This window comes from Salmo trutta, chromosome 6 (assembly GCF_901001165.1).
Source record: "Salmo trutta chromosome 6, fSalTru1.1, whole genome shotgun sequence".
NCBI classification, from domain to species: domain Eukaryota; kingdom Metazoa; phylum Chordata; class Actinopteri; order Salmoniformes; family Salmonidae; genus Salmo; species Salmo trutta.
In genome coordinates, this window is record NC_042962.1 from 50,212,313 (window position 1) to 50,233,146 (window position 20,834).

General features: G+C 47.7%; 1 protein-coding gene across 1 annotated transcript in view; it reads left to right on the forward strand.

Moving 5' to 3' along the window:
• LOC115195139 (pericentrin) overlaps positions 1-20,834 on the forward strand; it is a 54,187-nt gene that overhangs the window by 23,386 nt on the left and 9,967 nt on the right. Inside the window, exons 11-43 of the mRNA XM_029754945.1 lie at positions 11-266; positions 403-693; positions 858-937; positions 1,022-1,133; positions 1,273-1,399; positions 1,551-1,670; positions 1,828-2,011; positions 3,319-3,388; positions 3,508-3,548; positions 3,642-3,776; positions 5,518-5,788; positions 5,887-6,037; positions 6,253-6,706; positions 6,794-6,958; positions 7,089-7,160; positions 7,256-7,360; positions 7,524-7,676; positions 8,536-8,682; positions 13,770-13,930; positions 14,081-14,250; positions 14,378-14,691; positions 14,896-15,058; positions 15,156-15,449; positions 15,869-16,101; positions 16,185-16,301; positions 16,837-17,073; positions 17,159-17,341; positions 17,487-17,639; positions 17,751-17,921; positions 18,084-18,992; positions 19,920-20,090; positions 20,204-20,381; positions 20,470-20,798. Coding sequence (XP_029610805.1) covers positions 11-266; positions 403-693; positions 858-937; positions 1,022-1,133; positions 1,273-1,399; positions 1,551-1,670; positions 1,828-2,011; positions 3,319-3,388; positions 3,508-3,548; positions 3,642-3,776; positions 5,518-5,788; positions 5,887-6,037; positions 6,253-6,706; positions 6,794-6,958; positions 7,089-7,160; positions 7,256-7,360; positions 7,524-7,676; positions 8,536-8,682; positions 13,770-13,930; positions 14,081-14,250; positions 14,378-14,691; positions 14,896-15,058; positions 15,156-15,449; positions 15,869-16,101; positions 16,185-16,301; positions 16,837-17,073; positions 17,159-17,341; positions 17,487-17,639; positions 17,751-17,921; positions 18,084-18,992; positions 19,920-20,090; positions 20,204-20,381; positions 20,470-20,798 — 6,717 coding nt within the window. The remainder of the gene's footprint in view (positions 1-10; positions 267-402; positions 694-857; positions 938-1,021; positions 1,134-1,272; positions 1,400-1,550; positions 1,671-1,827; positions 2,012-3,318; positions 3,389-3,507; positions 3,549-3,641; positions 3,777-5,517; positions 5,789-5,886; positions 6,038-6,252; positions 6,707-6,793; positions 6,959-7,088; positions 7,161-7,255; positions 7,361-7,523; positions 7,677-8,535; positions 8,683-13,769; positions 13,931-14,080; positions 14,251-14,377; positions 14,692-14,895; positions 15,059-15,155; positions 15,450-15,868; positions 16,102-16,184; positions 16,302-16,836; positions 17,074-17,158; positions 17,342-17,486; positions 17,640-17,750; positions 17,922-18,083; positions 18,993-19,919; positions 20,091-20,203; positions 20,382-20,469; positions 20,799-20,834) is intronic.

The window sequence follows — 20,834 nt, forward strand, 5'->3', positions numbered from 1 at the left end:
CGCTCTATAGAGCCAACAGGCCCTGGAGCTGGAGGCGCTGCGTCTGAGCCTGACCAACCACCAAACGACCCAGCTAGAGCTCTCCAAGGCCAACCTGCAGCGGGAGCGGGAGGCCTCTCTAAGCGAGCTCCAGGCTTCCCTCAGGGAGAAGTGGGCCCAGGAGAGGGCCGTGCTGCAGGCCAGACAGCAGTTTGAAGTGGAGAGGCTGATAGCTGAGAGTGAGGAGCGGATCCAGCGAGAGCAGCAGGAGTATCACAGGAACATGGGTGAGGAGGATGGTAGTAGAGTAGGGCCTTGTCACTCAGATGCTCCAATGCATAGCTCTGTTTAACAAATGGATCCTTCATCTGACCTGATCGAGTAAACTGTCATTGGTGACTATGTTTGTCGTTGTGTGTGTAGATGCTTTGAGGCAGGAGTGTGAGAGTCGTCTCTCCCAGGAGAGAGTGTCCATGGAGGAGCGGCAGGCTGCAGAAATAGTGGCCTTGAGGTCCCGGTGGCAGCAGGAGTCAGAGAAGGCCCAGTCAGAGCTCCAGACACAGCTGTCAGAGGCTTGGGTAGCACTCTCCTCTACCCAGGCAGCCTTCACCCAGACTGGGGCAGATCTGTCCGAGGCCGGGGCTAGCCTGGAGGAGCTCCAGAGGCTGGAGGGGGAGCTGAGCCAAGCCAGGACCGACAGGGACGCTGCTGCCCGTGAGTCAACTCATAACTGTTATTGAGTTTGTCCATATATTGTAAGCATGTTCTAAACACGTGATAAGGATGTTATGAATATGTTATTGAGTTTGTCCATATGTTGTAAGGATGTTATAAACACGTGATAAGGATGTTATGAATGTGTTACTGCTACTCTCCAGGCGCAATAGAGAATCTGGTGTCCAGATATCAAGTGCTGCTGCAGGAGAGAGAGGAGCAAACACGGCAGCTACAGCAGGAGGTGAACACACACTTCTGTTTCTGAGATTTGCTTTATGCTTTGGATGCTGCCTTTCCTAAACTCTCTCTCTCCCCCGTCTTCTAGGTGTGTCGTCTGCATGGGGAGCAGGTGACTCTGAGACAGACTTGTGACCAGGAGGTCTCTCAGCTCTGTGCTCAGCTAGACAACACGAGGACCAGCCGCCAGGAACTGGGAGGTGAGTACACACACACACACACACACACACACTCTGGACCTATGCTAGAACATCATTTGTTAAGTAGTGCAAATTGGTTTGATTAGTCAACCAACAGAATTTCAGATACCTTCTCATTTTCCCTCGCCTCTCTTTCCAGAGTTGAAGGAGCAGCTGCTCGCTCGTTCGTCGCGGGTGGATGACATCGGGCGTCTGAAGGCGGAGTTTAACGAGCAGAGGCGGGAGATCAATGAGCAGAACGAGGTCGAGCTTGAGAACCTGAAGAGGTACACGCACACACACACCTATGCAGCTGAATGTGATCTACACACACCTATTCAGGTAGGTACATGCACAAGGTATACAAGTGAACACACACCAATGTAAACCCATGCAAGTGAACACACACTTACACCCCATGAATGTGTACCCGGTCAGGTACTTTGAGCAGCGTCTGCGAGTAGCAGAGGAGAGCTACCGGGAGGAGAGAGCCCTGCTGCAGCTGAGACTGGTGGAGGGAGCCCTGGAGGACTCTGTACTCAAGACCCAGGATGCTAGGTATGCTAATGCTAGTAGGCCTCGCTCAGCTAATCTTCCCACCAGCCGCCAATTACACACAATCTATAAGCCTGGGCCAGTTGTGGGCCATCTTACTGACCGCTGTCGTGTGTGTGTGTGTGTGTGTGTGTGTGTGTGTGTGTGTGTGTGTGTGTAGTTTCTTGTCTGAAGGGAGAGGGGAGGAGGAGAGGAACGATGTTCTGGCTGAGATCACACTGAAACTGGAGAAACACCAGGAGGCATTTGACCAGCTGCGTATCCAGTTGGAAGAGAGACACACTCAGGAACTGTCTAACCAACGGTCCTCTATGGCCCTGTCCTACAGAGAGGAGCTGCTACAGGTACACACACCAGGGTTTTACCGTTAACTTGTAATAGCCAGCTTTTGGCCCCCCTAAAAAACATCATGGTAAGCAGATATATAAAAGTGGCCTTGGCCAATTGTCTGGGAGAAATAAATAAATCCCACAGGCCAAAATGGCGGTATTCATCGATTGAAAGATCTGTGGATGTTGCGCGAGAGCTGCTGCTACAGATCATCAAACCGCTCGTTTATTACCGGTGGAGTGAAACGTGCTTTTATAAACCCAATCATTGTGCAACAGTTTTTAATGCAGTTTTGATGGCCACGATTTAAAAATAGCTTATTATTTCTCATCTGGTAGTTGAAGCACGCTTCCCATTCACCATTCAAGTGCATAGGCAACTAGGCAGGCATCAGTGTGTCACACACCACTTTGAGATGCACTGGAGGCAGTGCAATGGAGGCAGTATGCATTTTTCAAACTTAATTGTTTGAAACTACATATTATTACGCATGTCTTACCTTGCTTCAAATTAGTATAGCCAAAATCCAACCAAATGTTCATGCAATTATTTTATAAAGACTTCCATATGCAATTGAAACCAGAAGCCTATTTCTCTTATGTTGGTTTTCAAATCAACATTCATTGTCCAGTAGCCAAAGGCACAATCCTAGTCATATTAGCAACCCATGCTAGTTGCTGCATCTTTAGATCTCCCCTCTTTCTACGTTTCTAACGGATATTTTCAACCTTTGAAATCGCTGGCATGTGCGGTGCCGTTTTGACAAGTGTTTTCTGCTAACTGCATTATGGAATGAACATTCACATGTAGCCTACTGCCTTGTGCGCATTGCTGCGCTTAGAATGTAAAGAAATAATAGTTGATCAACATTTTAAGCTAAATGTTCTGATCTGTCGCATGAGCCTCATTTCTTTTGAACGTTTTTTGGGATGTATCCTAGGCCTACTGGTTGTATGAATTTGTGATTTATCAACCCACCACTGTCCCAGAGTCTGTTTGGGGTTGGCTATTTCTTTCTAGCACAGAACAAACTTTTCTTCTATGTGAAATGGTAAATTGACGTAGGCTTGTGATTTTGCTGTTGTTGGCTGAGGAAAAATAAATGTGGACAGTGATTCTAACATCTTCAAATTGCGCATCGGAATTCGTTAAGGACACAAGCCATTGCATCCTTGAGTCTAAATGGGATTTCTGGAATTCAGAGCACTGTGGGGTGGATGCCCTAATCAGGTTACGCACCCAATGCATATTGGTCCGGCAAATGTAATAAATGTCCGGTAAATTTAAAATGCTGACTGATCGTTACTGTGGCGACCTGCAGGAGCTGAAGACTCGCCACGCCCTCGAGATGGAACAACTCTGCGCCAAACTGTCAGACAGCCATGTCAGAGGTATAAGGACACACACACACGCACACACACACACACAAGCAATTGGAATATTCTTCAACATATAAAAATATTTTCTCTTTCCGTCAATTTATCCTTTTCCTCTAATTTCTTCCACACAGAGCTGACGAGAGTGCGCCTGGAGGCTGCCAGACAGGTGGAGGTATGAATGATGATAGTGAATGAATTAGATTCTGTGAATCGAAGCTCTGTTAAGTTTCCAGTGGGAGTAGGTTTGCTAATGTGATGTGAACAGGTGGAGGTGGCGCATAGGATGTGGTGTCACTCTGAGCAGCTGCAGACCAGAATGACTATGATCCAGAACCTGGAGAGACCACTGGCTGCCGTGGCTGACACACACAACATGGAGCTACGCTCACACAGTATGAAGGTACACACACACACACTGGAGAAACACACTCACAGCAAGTGCGTACAGTTGAAGTCGGAAGTTTACATACACCTTAGCCAAATACATTTAAACTCAGTTTTTCACAATTCCTGAAATTTAATCCTAGAAAAAAATGCCTGTCTTAGGTTAGTTAGGATCACCACTTTATTTTAAGAATGTGAAATGTCAGAATTATAGTAGAGAATGATTTATCAGCTTTTATTTCTTTCATCGCATTCCCAGTGGGTCAGAAGTTTACATACACTCAATTAGTATTTGGTAGCATTGCCTTTAAATTGTTTAATTTGGGTCAAACGTTTCGGGTAGCCTTCCACAAGCTTCCCACAATAAGTTGGGTGAATTTTGACCCATTCCTCCTGACAGAGCTGGTGTAACTGAGTCAGGTTTGTAGGCCTCCTTGCTCGCACATGCCTTTTCAGTTCTGCCCACACATTTTCTACGGGATTGAGGTTAGGGCTTTGATGGGCACTCTAATACCTTGACTTTGTTGTCCTTACGCCATTTTGCCACAACTTTGGAAGTATGCTTTGGGCCATTGTACATTTGGAAGACCCATTTACGACCAAGCTTTAATTTCCTGACTGATGTCTTGAGATGTTGCTTCAATATATCCACATCATTTTCCTCCCTCATGATACCATCTATTTTGTGAAGTGCACCAGTCCCTCCTGCAGCAAAGCACCCCCACAACATGATGTTGCCACCCCTGTGCTTCACAGTTGGGATGGTGTTCTTCGGCGTGCATGCCTCCTCCTTTTTCCTCCAAACATAACATTGGTCATTATGGCCAAACAGTTCTATATTTGTTTCTTCAGACCAGAGGACATTTCTCCAAAAAGTACAATCTTTTCCCCCATGTGCAGTTGCAAACCGTAGTCTGGCTTTTTTTGGGCGGTTTTGGAGCAGTGGCTTCTTCCTTGCTGAGCGGCCTTTCAGGTTATGTCGATATAGATCTTGTTTTACAGTGGATATAGATACTTTTGTACCGGTTTCCTCCAACATCTTCAAGGTCCTTTGCTGTTGTTCTGGGATTGATTAGCATTTTTTGCACCAAAGTACGTTCATCTCTAGGAAACAGAACGCGTCTCTTTCTTGAGTGGTATGACGGCTGCATGTTCCCGTTGTTTATACTTGCGTACTATTGTTTGTACAGATGAACGTGGTACCTTCAGGTGTTTGGAAATTGCTCCCAAGGATGAACCAGACTTGTGGAGGTCTACAATTGTTTTTTTGAGGTCTTGGCCAGTTTCTTTTGATTTTCTCATGATGTCAAGCAAAGAGGCACTGAGTCCGAACGTAGGCCTTGAAATGCATCTGCAGGTACACCTCCAATTGACTCAAATGATGTCAGAAACTTCTAAAGTCATGACTTAATTTTCTGGAATTTTCCAAGCTGTTTAAAGGCACAGTCAACTTAGTGTATGTAAACTTCTGACCCACTGGAATTGTGATACAGTGAAATAATCTGTCTGTAAACAATTGTTGGAAAAATTATTTGCGTCATGCGTACAGTAGATGTCCTCACCGACTTGCCAAAACTATAGTTTGTTTACAAGAAATTTGTGGAGTGGTTGAAAAACGAGTTTTAATGACTCCAAGCTAAGTGTATGTAAACTTCCAACTTCAACTGTACAAACATTGTGTGAGTATGTGTGACAGCGTAATGAGTGTTGCCACATGTTGACCCTGAATGACTGTATGTTGACCCGGATGTTTTTAGCTGAAGCAGAGCTTTGCTGAGGAGCTGGGTGTGAAACTAGCAGAGGAACGTAAGGAGGAGAGGGAGCGAGTGATGGAGGAGATGACCCTGAGGAGAGAGGAGGTGGTGCAGAGGCTCAGACAGGAGTTCCAGGAGGAGGAGGCACCGGTCTCTGCCCTGAGAGAGGAGCTGGAGAGAGGGAACGCAGAGGAAAGGAGCGCTCTGGAGAAAGGGATTGAGGAGGCCAGAGCGGCGCTCAGGAGCCTACAAGCCTCACTGGACAACAACCAGAGTAAGTACATGAAAAGGTTTCATGTAGTTCAACTCCCTTATTCTCCTGTCACTTCTGTATGGTCTTTGCCCTTTGTGTCTCACATGTCTCTCCCCCAGACCCCCAAGCGGTGGCAGTGAGACAGAGACTAGAGTCCCAGTACGAAGCTGAGCTGGCCAGGGCCAAGTCCAACATGGCTGCTGAGGTCAAGGAGCTGACTGCTCTCCTTCAGGAGCAGGGAGACCAGAGGCTAATCCAAGCCCAGGACAGGTGGGACCTGGCTGGGGTAAAACACCCAAAGAGACTGGGGGGAGGGGGGGGGTCTGGAGGTTAATGCAGTGCATTTCATATAATACCAGAGATTCTCACGAGCTAGTGAAAGTTTGCCCCATAGTAAACGAATGCATTCACAGAGCGAGTTAACGCTCTGTATCTGTCCTTCCGTCTCGAAATGAATCTGGCTGACCTGTTCTGCGTGTGTGTAGGTTCCAGGAGGAGAGGGGGGAGTTGGAGCAACGTCTGGCCCAGCAGGGTGAGGTTTCTCTGGGGGAGCTGAGTAAGGAACACATGGCCGCCATGGAACTCCTGAAAATCACGCTACTGACCAACCATATGAAGGACATGGACACACTACGAACCAATCACAAAGCAGAACTGGAGTCCTTGTTGGCCAATCACAAGGCTGAGCTCAAAGCAATGGCAACGGCGATCGCAGCAAAACACAAGGAGGAGCTTGTTGTCTTGGAAACCAGCCTTGAATCAAAACGCAAGGCAGAGCTCGATCGCCTGGAGGCAGTCCTACAGGAAACCAATCAGGCTCAGCTAGAGGCACAGGAGGCGGAGTTAGAACACCGGCATCAGGAAGAGAGGGAGGAGCTGGAGAAGAGGATGCTGGGTAATATGGACACACTGGAGACCACGTACCTGAGGGAGATCCAGGTGAGAACATACACACACTGTTTTAAATCTTGTATATCTATATTCTACATTTCACATCTATTTTATCTTAATGTTCCCATATCTCAGAATCTGCGCGATCAGAAGTCTGCGCTTGAGGCGGAGCATATGCAGGAAGTGGAGTGTGATGGGTTGGAGCAGCAGTCCATCAGGGAGGAGCTGAGGAAGAAGCTGGCTCAGCTTCACATGGAGAAGTTTAGCGCCATGGCAACAGAGCTCAGCCAAACCCACCAGGTGAGACAACAAAGTGGTCATTTGATGTCAAGGAAAGATGCAAATTCGCCACAGTAAAAAAAATAAAAAATGGTCTTGTATGTTCATTAGACAATTCTGTTCTCTCTTTCTTGCGCTCTCTCTCTCTCAGAATGAGTTGACAATCCAGAAAGAGGCCTTAGAAGCTGAACACCACACGGCTCTGGAGAACCTCAGGAAAAAGGTACTCATCCCTCCATCGCTTGGCTGGTCTATCCATTAATCTGAGCATCTGTCCATCCATTCAGGTGTGCTTGATCTGGTTGTGTCTGTCCCAAGGTCTTGGAGTTGGCGCAACAGCACTGCACCGCCTTAGAGGAGCTCACACGCACCTACACCTCAGAGACACAGCAACTCAACACACAGCATCAGCAGCAGCTTCAGGTCTGACACACTTACACACCATCCCAGGACATCCCATTCCCCTTCTCAGTAGTCTTAATGCTGACTGTGTCTCTAATGGCATGTAAAAGCGAAGGGATTACTCTCTCATTGTGTGTTCACGCACTGTATTAGACGAGGGGTCATTGTATGTGTGTGTGTGTAGGAGCTAAAGAGGGCGTCTGCGAGAGAGCTACAGGCGTGTCGCCGGGAGCTGGAGGAGTCGTCATCACGACAACGGCTGCACTTCCTGGAAGAGGTTGAGCTTCTGAAGGCCCAAGCAGAGGAGAGACTTCAGCACAAGATCATCCAACTGAAGGTGAGAGGAGGAGAGATATGGAGAGAGGGAGGGATGACAGGTGGAGGAAGAGGAATGAACTTGCTGTCTGACAGGCTAGAGGAAATATTCATAGTATTGCTTGAAGCCACCAAATCCGAAGAGGAAGAGGGTGGCGGGGGAAACGGCGTGAGGTCTTCATCAGCCTTAAACATTGCAATGAACTATACAGGAACATATGTAACAGTGGTGGTTGTCTTTTAGGATACATTTGGGTTGAACGCATTGTTGTGCATCTGACTAGTTATCCCCTTTCCCTGTCTTGATGTCACAGTAGTCTGCCATTGTGCTCCGTGTGTAGATCACTGAGAAACTGAATTCTGACAGATTACGTTATATAATGGGGCTGGATTTTGGAGGTCTGTCTCTTTCTGTGTGTGTGTGCGCATGTATGCGTGTACACCACAGCAAGACTAGGGTTAGCCCATGCTTGGCCAGTGTCCCATGAGATTTACACAACCATCCATTGTTCATATAGGACGGTGTGTTTTTCCTATTGGTGGTATCTGTATGTGTATATTTCTGTGGGTGTGTGTTACTGCCACGTGAACAGTGGCTAAATGGGATGGATTTGAGCTTTTGATCCTCTGATGCAGAAGGTTTTATTTTGTACACTTAAAAAAAATTAATATGCATTTGGGCTGAGCGAGAGCTAGCAGTCTGTTAGTTAGTCAGTCTGAATCAGCTTGGGAGTTTTTGGTTGCAGTTTTAACATTGAACGTTGGAAAAGGGAGAGCTGTTACCTAATAACCTTGGTGTGAGTTTTAGAACAAGTTCTAGAACAGAAGTGCTGGCAGTCTGGCAGTCTGGACAGCATTACCAGCATCTCTTTCCTCTGAAGGCGGAGTTTGAGGAGCAGAAGGAGGCGGAGCTAGCAGAAGAGAGGCAGAGCTTCAGGTCTGAGCACGAGCAGAAGGAACAAAGTTACACCGACAAGATGAGCCAGCTCACTGCACAACTGCTACAGCTGGACACCGTGGTCTCACAGGTAACACACACACCAGAGTATTTGAGCGTGCCCATTATGACTGGAGCGCGGAGCGACATTCCCAAAGGCTGGAGCGTCGGCCTTTTTCCCCGCTCCAACTTCACTCCACTAGTGTTTACTTCACCAGCTCAGGGCATGCCCGGCCCAGCATGCATTTGTAAGTCTACTTGTGTGCAGCTATAGCCCCTTGCTTTAGCTACGGTCTGTTTGCTGAATATTTTCATAAACAAACTGATAAAACACAGGTGCAAAATCAAGGTGCCTTCTAAAGATGAGGAGCAATAGAGGGGAGTGCGGTGATGTAACGTTAGTGTCCACAAATAAAGTCATTGTAGAATCTGAGAAAGCATGATGGTATACTTACTACGTGCACATGCTAAAAGAATAAAGTAGGTGGGTAGATATCGAAGTGTCATTCTAGCAAAGTATTTATAAACAAAGAATCGGATCTCTTAAACGTTTCATTCATCATACAATCGACCATAATTGATTTTGGCCGAATATGCCTGGCATGTTCCCATGTTCAAGGAGCTTTGTTTTGATTGGGTTATTTTACCTAAAGACCTCTAGGACTACAGTTGAAGTCGGAAGTTTACATACATACACTTAGGTTGGAGTCATTAACTTGTTTTTCAACCACTCCACAAATTTTTTGTTTACAAACTATAGTTTTGGCAAGTCGGTTTGGACATCTACTTTGTACATGACACAAGTCATTTTTCCAACCATTGTTTACAGACAGATTATTTTACTTATAATTCACTGTATCACAATTCCAGTGGGTCAGAAGTTTACATACACTAAGTTGACTGTGCTTTAAACAGCTTGGAAAATTCCAGAAAATGATGTCATGGCTTTAGAAGCTTCTGATAGGCTAATTGACATCATTTGAGTCAATTGGAGGTGTACCTGTGGATGCATTTCAAGGCCTACCTTCAAACTCAGAGCCTCTTTGCTTGACATTATGGGAAAATCAAAAGAAATCAGCCAAGACCTCAGAAAAAATTGTAGACCTCCACAAGTCTGGTTCATCCTTGGTAGCAATTTCCAAACACCTGAAGGTACCACGTTCATCTGTACAAACAATAGTACGCAAGTATAAACACCATGGGACCACGCAGCTGTTATACCGCTCAGGAAGGAGATGCATTCTGTCTCCTAGAGATGAATGTAGTTTGGTGCGAAAAGTGCAAATCAATCCCAGAACAACAGCAGAGGACCTTTTTTTAAATGTATTTATTTCACCTTTATTTTACCAGGTAGGCAAGTTGAGAACAAGTTCTCATTTACAATTGCGACCTCGCCAAGATAAAGCAAAGCAGTTTGACACATACAACAACAGAGTTACACATGGAGTAAAACAAACCTACAGTCAATAATATAGTAGAAAAATAAGTCTATATACAAAGTGAGCAAATGAGGTGACATAAGGGAGGTAAAGGCAAAAAAGGCCATGGTGGCAAAGTAAATACAATATAGCAAGTAGAACACAAAGGTAGATTTTTCAGTGGAAGAGTGCAAAGTAGAAAAATAAATAATGGGGTGCAAAGGAGCTAAATAAATACAGTAGGGGAAGAGGTAGTTGTTTGGGCTAAATTATAGATGGGCTATGTACAGGTGCAGTAATCTGTGAGCTGCTCTGACAGCTAGTGAGGGAGATAAGTGTTTCCGGTTTTAGAGATTTTTGTAGTTCGTTCCAGTCATTGGCAGCAGAGAACTGGAAGGAGAGGTGGCCGAAGGAGGAATTGGCTTTGGGGGTGACCAGAGCGATATACCTGCTGGAGCGTGTGCTACAGGTGGGTGCTGCTATGGTGACCAGCGAGCTAAGGGGGAACTTTACTTAGCAGGGTCTTGTAGATGACCTGGAGCCAGTGGGTTTGGCGACAAGTATGAAGTGAGGGCCAGCCGACGAGAGAGTACAGGTCGCAGTGGTGGGTAGTATATGGGGCTTTGGTGACAAAACGGATGGCACTGTGATATACTGCATCCAATTTATTGAGTAGGGTATTGGAGGCTATTTTGTAAATGACGTCGCCGAAGTCGAGGATCGGTAGGATAGTCAGTTTTACGAGGGTATGTTTGGCAGCATGAGTGAAGGAGGCTTTGCTGCAAAATAGGAAGCCAATTCTAGATTTAACTTTGGATTGGAGATGTTTGTGAGTCTGGAAGGGGAGTTTGCAGTCTAACCAGACACCTAGGTTTTTGTGGTTGTCCACATATTCTAAGTCAGAACCGTCCAGAGTAGTGATGCTGGACGGGCGGGCAGGTGCGAGCACCTTGTGAAGATGCTGGAGGAAACCGGTACAAAAGTATCCATATCCACAGTAAAACGAGTCCTATATCGACATAACCTGAAAGGCCGCTCAGCAAGGAAGAAGCCACTGCTCCAAAACTGCCATTAAAAAAAGCCAGACTACGGTTTGCAACTGCACATGGGGACAAAGATCGTACTTTTTGGAGAAATGTCCTCTGGTCTGATGAAACAAAAATAGAATTGTTTGGCCATAATGACCATCGTTATGTTTGGAGGAAAAAGGGGGAGGCTTGCAAGCCAAAGAACACCATCCCGACCGTGAAGCACGGGGGTGGCAGCATCATGTTGTGGGGGTGCTTTGCTGGAAATTATGTGGATATATTGAAGCAACATCTCAAGACATCAGTCAGGAAGTTAAAGCTTGGTTGCAAATGGGTCTTCCAAATGGACAATGACCCCAAGCATATTTGTGATCATAACTGACCTAAGACAGGGAATTGTTACAAGGGTTAAATGTCAGGAATTGTGAAACTGAGTTTAAATGTATTTGGCTAATGTGTATGTAAACGTCTGATTTCAACTGTACCTATAGAAAAGTAAAAACAACTCTGCATCCCCAGTGGATATTCTCTGCTGCTGGGCTGCTCTCCAGACACCATCGTATGAGCCTGAAACCACAGACTGGCCAAACTCGCCTTTCTAAAAATGAAGTCACTAATAAGTCCTTTTTATTTAATTCTATGTAAGTCACAGCCTACATGCACTATTTCTACACTATACTGATTTGATACGCTTTACGTCCATACGAGCCTTTTGCACTAGCAAATGGTTCTCAATGCATTTCTTTGTAGGCTATAGCCTTAATAATTCATTTCCATTCCTTCTTTGATTCCCTGTCTGTCTCCTGACCTATTTAGAGTGTTTATATGCTGTTTAATATGACATGTAGTCCATTTGAAATTATGAGTGCTTCTTAATTCACCTTTTCATGTTTATTATAATACTTTTCATTCAAATCATATGGTTTCGTTTCAAAACCAAATGGTTTGTCCAGGTAGTCACAAAAATAAATGGTGTTGGTTAAATAGGGATTTTAATGAAGGGAGCAAATAGCAGAGCGGTTTTTAGCTGGTAGGAAAGGACATGGTGCTCCAGAGCGGTTTTCAGCGGGCGGAAAGGACATGGTGCTCCAGAGCGGTTTTCAGCGGGAGGAAAGGACATGGTGCTCCAGAGCGGTTTTCAGCGGGCGGAAAGGACATGGTGCTCCAGAGCGGTTTTCAGCGGGAGGAAAGGACATGGTGCTCCAGAGCGGTTTTCAGCGGGAGGAAAGGACATGGTGCTCCAGAGCGGTTTTCAGCGGGAGGAAAGGACATGGTGCTCCAGAGCGGTTTTCAGCGGGAGGAAAGGACATGGTGCGCGTGGAGCGCCAGCATGAGCTCAGAGTGGGATTTCCAATCGCTCAACCACCACTCGCATACTCTGACACACACACACCACACACTGTTAGTATGACATTAATTCTGTGGGCAAGACCAGACAAGCCCAACTATCAACAGACCGAGGGAGGGGGGCACAAAGGGAGAAGGAGTGGAGAGGAAACAGGAAAATGAGAGTATGGGAGAGAAGATGGTGATATATAAGAGTAGAGGAGACAGAGGGAAGAGGATGATTGTGGTGGGAGACTTGCAGGAGGAGAATAAAAAGAGGATGTTTTTTTATCACTCTTAACGTCTAGAAACCCACTCTCACAGCCCTGTGGCTCTTCTAAAGGGATTATCTTCCTCATTAATCTCAATACTAATCCCGTGTGTGTTCTGTCTGGCGTGCACACACTCTGCTGTCTGGCTGGGAATCTCTAATCTCTCATCATGCATAATGGCATTTCAGTTACATGCACATTTGTCCATTTGTTTATTCAAAAATGATTTTCATTCATCTATTCATCCATCCATTCCTCCCAGTATGTTCATCACGGCAGAGTTCCCAAGCTAACCATGAACGTCAGTCCTGCTTTCTATCCAACCTTATTCACAGAGACAATCCGTTCTATGCCAATGCTGTTTTAGACCCCCCCCCCCCCCTCCCCAAGGGGTGTGGGTGTGTTTGTTTCAATAGTGTTTGTTCCATGGATCAGGTAGTGTGGGGTATTTGTGCTCCAACAACTACCCCCCCACCCCCCCTTCCTTAATCTTAAGGGATATTGGGGGGGACTGTTGCTAAGGCAACTAGTGTTGGTTGTTAGATGGAGGGAGAAAGAGAGGGAAGAAATTGTAAGAGAACGAGCGAGACTGCGGAAGAGATGGAGAGAGGAGCCAAGTAAAAGCTTTGGGAAGGAGAGGTAAAGGGATCGAGAGAGACGGGGGGGGGGGAAGAAATAGGAGGTAAAAGGAGGGAGGGAGTTCAGATTTCAACTCCCTCCCACTAAATGTGTGTGTTGAAGCAGAGAGCTTCTGCCTGCCAGGCACGCAGGATTACACCATTGTTTGTGTAGCTCTACGTTTGTGTGTGAGAGTGCTTCCTGGAAGGCTAAACAGGCAAATCTCAAACTAATGCTGACTGAAAATGGAGACTGTCCATTTTTCTTTCTCTGATTGGACATTACAAGACACATGGTTCTGCTTTTGGTCCTGTTATGTAAAGGGAGTGTGACGTTGAATGTAACTGTGGTACCTATGACTGGGAGGACAATTCTTTGATCACGTCTAGTGATGACTGGTTTCCTGTCTCTGGTTTCTCTTCTCTCTGGCTCTCAGCTGCACACTGAGGTGTGTGTCTGTCTGTCTTTGTATCAGTACTGCTGTGCTATGACACTTCTCTCCGTCTGTCTCTCTAGCTGCGAGCGGAGGTGGGTAATCTACAGGGGGAGTTGGAGGGGAAGAGATCAGAGATGGAGACCCTAGATACACTCCTTCAACGGCGAGAACGAGAGAGTCAGGAGGGAGGCAACCTCCTCAACATGCTTACTGAGGACCTACACACTGCCAAGGAGGAGAGGTGAGGCTGTCTGGATGAATGTAGGCCTGACAATGATCAGCTAGAGTGTGTATGCTTCATAAAAAAAATTAAAAAGCCTTCGTTTTTAATTTTTTTTTATTTATGGAGTGGTTTTGTTGGTCTCGTCTCACTTTGACCTCTGACCCCTAGGCACACTATCCAGTCAGCCAATGAGAGGCTGAGGAAGGTTCTGATTGAGGTGGTTCTGAGCACCATGGCAATGGAGGAGCTAATTGGCCACCGGGTCAACGCCTGTGTCGGGGTCAGAGGTCATGATCAGGGTGAAAGGCCAGGAGAGGAAACAACCAATCAGGAGACAGGTGGGTGGCATCTAACAACTGGACCTGTGTCCTTGATACATTTATGACAGGAAGTGAACAAGTACACACTTGGGAAGAAAGGACTGATAACTGTGTGTAATACCTGATCTGACTCCTCTTTCTGTAGCAGACATGTCGACAGGCGATCTAGATCTCTCTCAGCGTGTGTGTGAGAGCCTTCTACTGGTAGAGTCCCAAACAAACTCTGGAAGAGAGGAAGCAGCCCTGGGAAAGGAAGCAGCCCTGGGAGAGGAAGCAGCCCTGGGAGAGGAAGCAGCCCTGGGAGAGGAAGCAGCCCTGGGAGAGGAAGCAGCCCTGGGAGAGGAAGCAGCCCTGGGAGAGGAAGCAGCCCTGGGAGAGAAAGCAGCCCTGGGAGCCTGCAGCCAACTACGCCATTCTGTGGACACACTCCTGGAGCTCCTCACACGCGCTAGCACACAGGTAACACACACACACACTAGCTTGTCGGCATGCAGAGTCATCGCTTAATTCACAGTGAACGCTTGAGAGGTTAGTGGGGGGTCAACACAACATTCTATGCATTGAATTTGCATGAAGCTCAGCCACTGATCTTTGTGTTCCTCTGTCTGTCTCGCTCTCTTTTTTTTGGTCTCTCTCTCTCTCTCTCTCTCTCTCTCTCTCTAGTTGGAGGAGTCTTGTTCTGTCCATCTGTCTCTGGAAGAGAGATTTTCCCAGGGCCGTTCAGACTCCTCCCAGATGCTGCTCCAACACCAGATCGTATTGGATCAGCTGGACCAGGAAGCGGGGATTAAGAGCAAGCTCCAGCTGGAGCTCCACAAGGCTGAGGGTCTGTAGAGATACTGTGTGTCTCTCCATGTGTTTTTAGAATCTTTGTAAAAACAGGGTGATATTCATGTATCTGTGTGTATCCTGCCTTTGTGTAGGTCTGTTGGAGGGCTATGTGGCTGAGAAGGCAACTCTGGAAGAATCTCTACAACAAAAGGAGGCTCAGGAAGAACGGCTTGTTGAGGAGCTGGAGGGCCTCCGGGCGCAGCTGCACCAGATGGATGGCCTCACGGCGGAGCTGGAGGGCCTCAGGGTGCAGCTGCACCAGAAGGAAGGCCTCACCTATGAGCTGGAGGACCTCAGGGTGCAGTTGCAGGAGCTCAGCGAGGAGCACAGTCTCCTCCAGCGCCAGAAGGTCCATCTCACCGCCGGACTGGGAGAGAGAGAAAAGGGTGAGGAAGGGGATTGATTGATAAATTGTGGTTTAAGCTAAACTGGGGTTGATTATGTTGCACATGTTTTGTGTACACGTTAAGTCCAGTTCTTAGTTGTCTGTTCTCCCTGTAGGGTCCTGTCAGAGTATAGAGGGGGGCACAGGTTTGTCCCTCAGAGTCCTGTGTGTGTTTGTGCGTTTTAAAAACTGCCCCGTCTCATTTCTTATACGGAGTCCATGGCATGGGGATGAGTGTGTGTGAGTCGATTTATGCAGTATGGTTTTTTTGTGTGGTTGTATTTGTTTGCTATGACTTGTGGCCAAGTATTTTTGGGGTTTGTTTCCTGACCAATTCTATACTTACCCTTATCTATAGGAAGTGCATGTTTGGAAGGATTGTGTGTGTGTTCCTAACCACCTGTGTGTGTGTGAGTGAAGGCCTCCTCGTTGAGGCAGATCGTCTGGCCCAGGAGAAGCTGTGTGTGCAGCGGCAGGCGGAGAAAAACCGCAGCTCACTGTCTCTGCGCCTCAGGGCTCTGGAGACCGAGCTAGAGGAACAGGAGAACCAGGGCCTCACGGCGGAGCAGCAGCACAGGGCTCAATCAGAGGACCTCCAGCAGCGCGTCCAGGCCCTCGAGAAACAGCTCAAACACAACAGGCAGTTTATAGACGTAAGTGTCACGCTGTGGGGAAATGTATGGATGTGTAAAACACACACTTGCCCACACAAGTTTATCTCTGTGTTTATCTCCAGGAGCAGGCAGTGGAGCGGGAACATGAGAGAGATGATTTCCAACAAGAGATCAGAAGTCTGGAGGCTCAGCTCAGACAGCCAGCAAGACACACTGCTGGGGCCAGCAAGGGCCAGCGGGTAAGACACACACACATCCTTACCTTAGTGTATTGGTGTGTGTTAAGTCTTTAATACTGCAGTGTTTAGTCAAGACAATATCTGATGAGTCATTATAGATATTGAATGTTTCTAATGTTTGAGTTCCTGCTCCTGAATGGACCTGTTGCTGACTTTTTGTTTTATTTCATGGAATGCTCTAGATTGAGGACTTGGTTCTGCAGGTATGGAATCTCACCAGTGACTCCTAAAGCTACACCTCGACTCCCCTGCATGCCCCTACCGTGTCTGTGTTGTGATCACACCTGCGCCGCCGCGTCTCTCTCCTTTTCATCTCTCCATCCCCCTTTTCTCCATCTCGCTCTATCATCCTCCCTTCCATCCCTCTGTGCTGTGTGTTGCTGCTCTGTCTCATGGCTTCAGTAGTTGTAGTGGCTGCAGACCCGGAATGGCTTTAGTAAACCAGTCGTACAGCTTAACATGGGAAACCCCATAGTACCCCCGGCAACTGGAGCCCTGACAACTGACATTACCCCCCCCTGTGGTTCTTTCTCAGGTGGAGAGCCTTCAAGCCCTCATCAGGGACAAGACAGAAGACCACACCTCCCTGCTGGCAGCCAATCAACAGGTCCAGCTCGAGGTTGCTGAGCGCAATGAGGAGATTGACAAGCTGGCTGGGCGAATTAGGGAGCTGGAACAGGCGTTGCTAAGCAGCTCCGGGAGCAGCAGAGCTGTCAGTCAACTGGAGCAGGAGCTGCACAGAACTCGGCAGAGAGAAGAGGAGCTCACACAGGTAAACTCTACCACTCTCTCACTCACTCACTCTCTCTCACTCTCACACTCACACTCACACACTAAATTACTCTCTCCCCCTCCAGGATAAGGAGTCATTGCAGCAGCAGCAGTTGTCAAATCGTCTCCAGATTTCAGCGCTGCAGTCTAAACTGGACGAGACCCGTCACTGTTACCGTGACAACAATGCTAGCACCCCCGACCCCATCCAGCTTCTCCGAGACACGTTGGACACCGCACAGCAAGACCTGCAGGACAAGGAGCAACAGGTGTGTGTGTTTCCAACCTCAACACCTGCTTTAGTGGAAGGCCTAACAGAGCTTCACTGCTACCTGCTTGCTAGTGCATAGAGATCTTTGGCCAGAGAAGATTAGTTTGCTTGGTTGGATTAATTTGTTAACGTGTGTGTTCTAGGTGTGTGCATTGGTTGGTCAAATGGAGGAGACTCAGAGAGACCTGACCATAAAAGAGGCGGAGTTAAAACACCTCACACTCCAGCTGGCGCTCCTGACCAATCAGAACACGGACACCATCACCCAGCTTCACGACCAAGTCGCTTCTCTCAAAGTGGGTCTGCTACAGGTTTCAGTCACGCTAGTACTTGTTAGTCCTCTCTTACGCCAACAATGATGGTCCTACTGTGTTGTAAATCTCCTCCCTGTGTCTCTCTCTGTTCAGGAGACCGTTTCAGCCCTTACCTTTCGCCTGGAGGAGAGAGAGCTAGGAGAGGAGAAAGAGGAGGAGAGTCTCCCATCTGCTCTGTTAGAGGAGAAGAATGATGAGATAGACCACCTGATCCAGGAGATACACAAGCTAGAACTGGAGCTGGACACAGCCAGGGACATCACGGTACACACACACACAGACCTCCATAATCCAGCCCTGTTATATAATGACATAATCTCTCAGAATTCAAACTACTGTAACCTCTATGTAGTACACACTACACACACACAATGGAACTCATTATTTTTGCCTGGACTTGAAGCCATTCTCCCTGTCTCTCTACAGGCGTTCCAGACAGAAGTTGAAGACCTGGGCTCCCAGGTGGAGCACCTCCGCTGTGACATCATCAGGGTGCGTCAGGACAAGCAGGAAGAGGAGGAGCGGCTTCACGAGGTCATCAGCACGCTACAGGCGGAGCTAAACACCCTTGGCCCCGCCTACCACGAGGTCAGCGACCTATCACAAGAGGGCGACAGTGTTAACCCTTCGGCTGCTCCCAGCCCGGAACCTGCCAACTACCCCCAACCAGAGAGAGGAGGACCGAGAGGAGGAAAGGGCGACAGTCTTAAGCAGGAGATGCGTCTCCTCCACTCCTCCTCTTCTTGTTCTCTCCGTTCTCGTGTGGAGGCCCTGCAGGGGCAGCTGGAGGTGACGGTGGGAGAGAAGGAGGCGATGGAGAGACTGCTGCTCTCTCAGGAGGAAGAGTACAGAGGACAGGGGGAGGAGATGGGGAGGAGACTCAGGGAAGCGAGGGAGAGAGGGGATGAGGTAAAGAGAGAACTCATTCTAAAAGAGGCTGAGCTTGAAGAGGTGAGAGCCAGGAAAGAAGGGCTGGAGGAGGAGAGGGATGCAGCTGTGGAGGAGAGTGGTCGCTGGCAGGCTCTTGCCAAGGAGACAAACTCCCTGCGAGGGGAGAAAACTCGGCTAGACTCCCTGGTCCTGGAGCTAAAATCAAGGGTTGAAGAGCGGGAGAAAGAGACTGAAGCCCTTCTTCAGACCGTGGTGGCTGTCGAGACGGCGAAGGCAGAACTTTCGTCAGAACGCGAGGCCCTGCGGAAGAAGGAGTGCAGACTCCAAGAGGAAATAGAACGCCTCCAGCAGGAAGTGAGCTCTCAGAGGGCCTGCCTCCAGGAAGTCAGCTGTCAACGAGAGGAGAGGCGAGCCAACCAGGAGGAGGCTCAGAAGGAAGTGCTGGTAAGTGGCGGCAGCGTCGATCCAATCAGATTGACTCAACATGTGGCATCAATTTAAACACATTTCTTTCTAGCCCAGTAGGAGCAGTGGTATATTTAGTAGTATTAGTTATTTGTAGAATTAGTTGGTAGGTAAAGGTTGACACAGGAAGGATAAGTTGTCTGCTTTGGAAGCCTGCCTTTGATGTTTTCATTCAAACTTGAGTAATCCATTCCATTTAGCGTCTAAGCCTAACTTGCAACACTAAGTAGCTTTCACTATTTAGGTATTTTGCTGTCAGCTCAGCTCCCTCTACCACAGCTGGCTATGGTTAAAGAGGGAGAGAGTGAACGAGAGATTGAGTCTTTTGAGAAAAAGCATCTGCTAAATGGTATATTTATAGAGGGGGAAAGACTAAGAGTGGGCATAAAAGAGAGAAACTATGAGATGTTGATGTGTTGGCACTCAACAGAAGAGTGTTACTCACAGATGATGTGACCTCATCAGAAAGAGGAAGTCAGGAGTGGTCAGAAAACAGCTCCGTGTTGTGAAGTTCTTTCACACTGGCATTTATTTACTTTCTTTCTGAGAATGGAGTACAGTTTTCTTGCTATGTGTTCTGGAATGGGAGTTGCCAAGCACTATTTTATTTTAAACACTCTTGGTGAACAGTTTGCTATAGATTTGTGTTTGGGGAAAATAATGGTGTTGAGTAGGGTTAGTCGCTCAGTGTTGTACACTGCATTTTCTGCAGATTGTGGGTAGGAAGGGTAAGGGAGTTGTGTTGGTGTGCGTTTTGCACATGTTTCTTGTTGTCTTCAAGGTTTTTAGTGCTGTTCTTGAATGAATTAAATCCCTGGATAATAGGTTGCAAGAAAGATTTTGTGCAAATAAGACTGATTACATATTTGATGGTGCTGTTGATATTGATGAAGGCTGTTCTTACAGACGTGTGCTGAGGAGACTCTGGCGAAGGCTGACGCTGCCCTGAGACAGAGGGAGGAGGAGCTACAGAGACTAGGGGCGGAGCATCAAGCCCTGGGGGCAGAGTTAGCAGCTGTGAAGGAGGGTCTTTGCTCCAGCACAGAGAGAGCTGAGAAACTACTGCAGGAGGGACAGGTACTGTGTGTGTGTGTGTGCGTGCGCATTTAAACTGCACATGTAAAATGTATTTTTTTTTTTTAAGGACTGTAAATAACACTTTTCTCTTATTTCATTCACCTGTCAATCAGACCAAGGACCGGGCCCTGGCTGACCTGGAAACCAATAACCAGCATCTGAAGGCGGAGCTCCGGGGCCTACAGGAAGACCTGGCCGTGCAGGAAGAGGAGCTGGCCTATCAGCAAGGAGAACTGCTGCAGCTCAGACAGACCTGCAACCCGCACAACAGACAGACACACTCATTGAAGGGTGAGTACACATTCAAGCTGCTACGCAGACATTGGTGTTTCTCTGAGTGCAGAGCTGTTGGATGACCGTGATCATCTTCCTCCTCCAGACGTCACGGCCAGAGGATTCCAGGACAGTGTGTCTCGCAACGAGTCCCTGAGTTCTCCCGAGGTTCTCCGTCGACTGGACTGTTCTGAGGAGAGAACCAGAGAGGACAGGTTCCACCCCTCTGTTCTCCACGGTTCTAGACTTTCTGACCTCAGTGCTTTAAACAGCACAGGCCTGGAGCTCCAGGCTAAAGCCTCCCCCAGGGGAAGGCCAGACCAGTCCTGCCAAGGGACAATCAGCCCAGAGCTGGGCACACACAGCACCCACTCCCCTGGGTCCATCTCTGCCTCGGACAACCTCTCCATGTTGGACTCAATGGACGCTGACAAGGTAGGTGGAAAAAGTGTTGGGAAAAGTGTCCACACA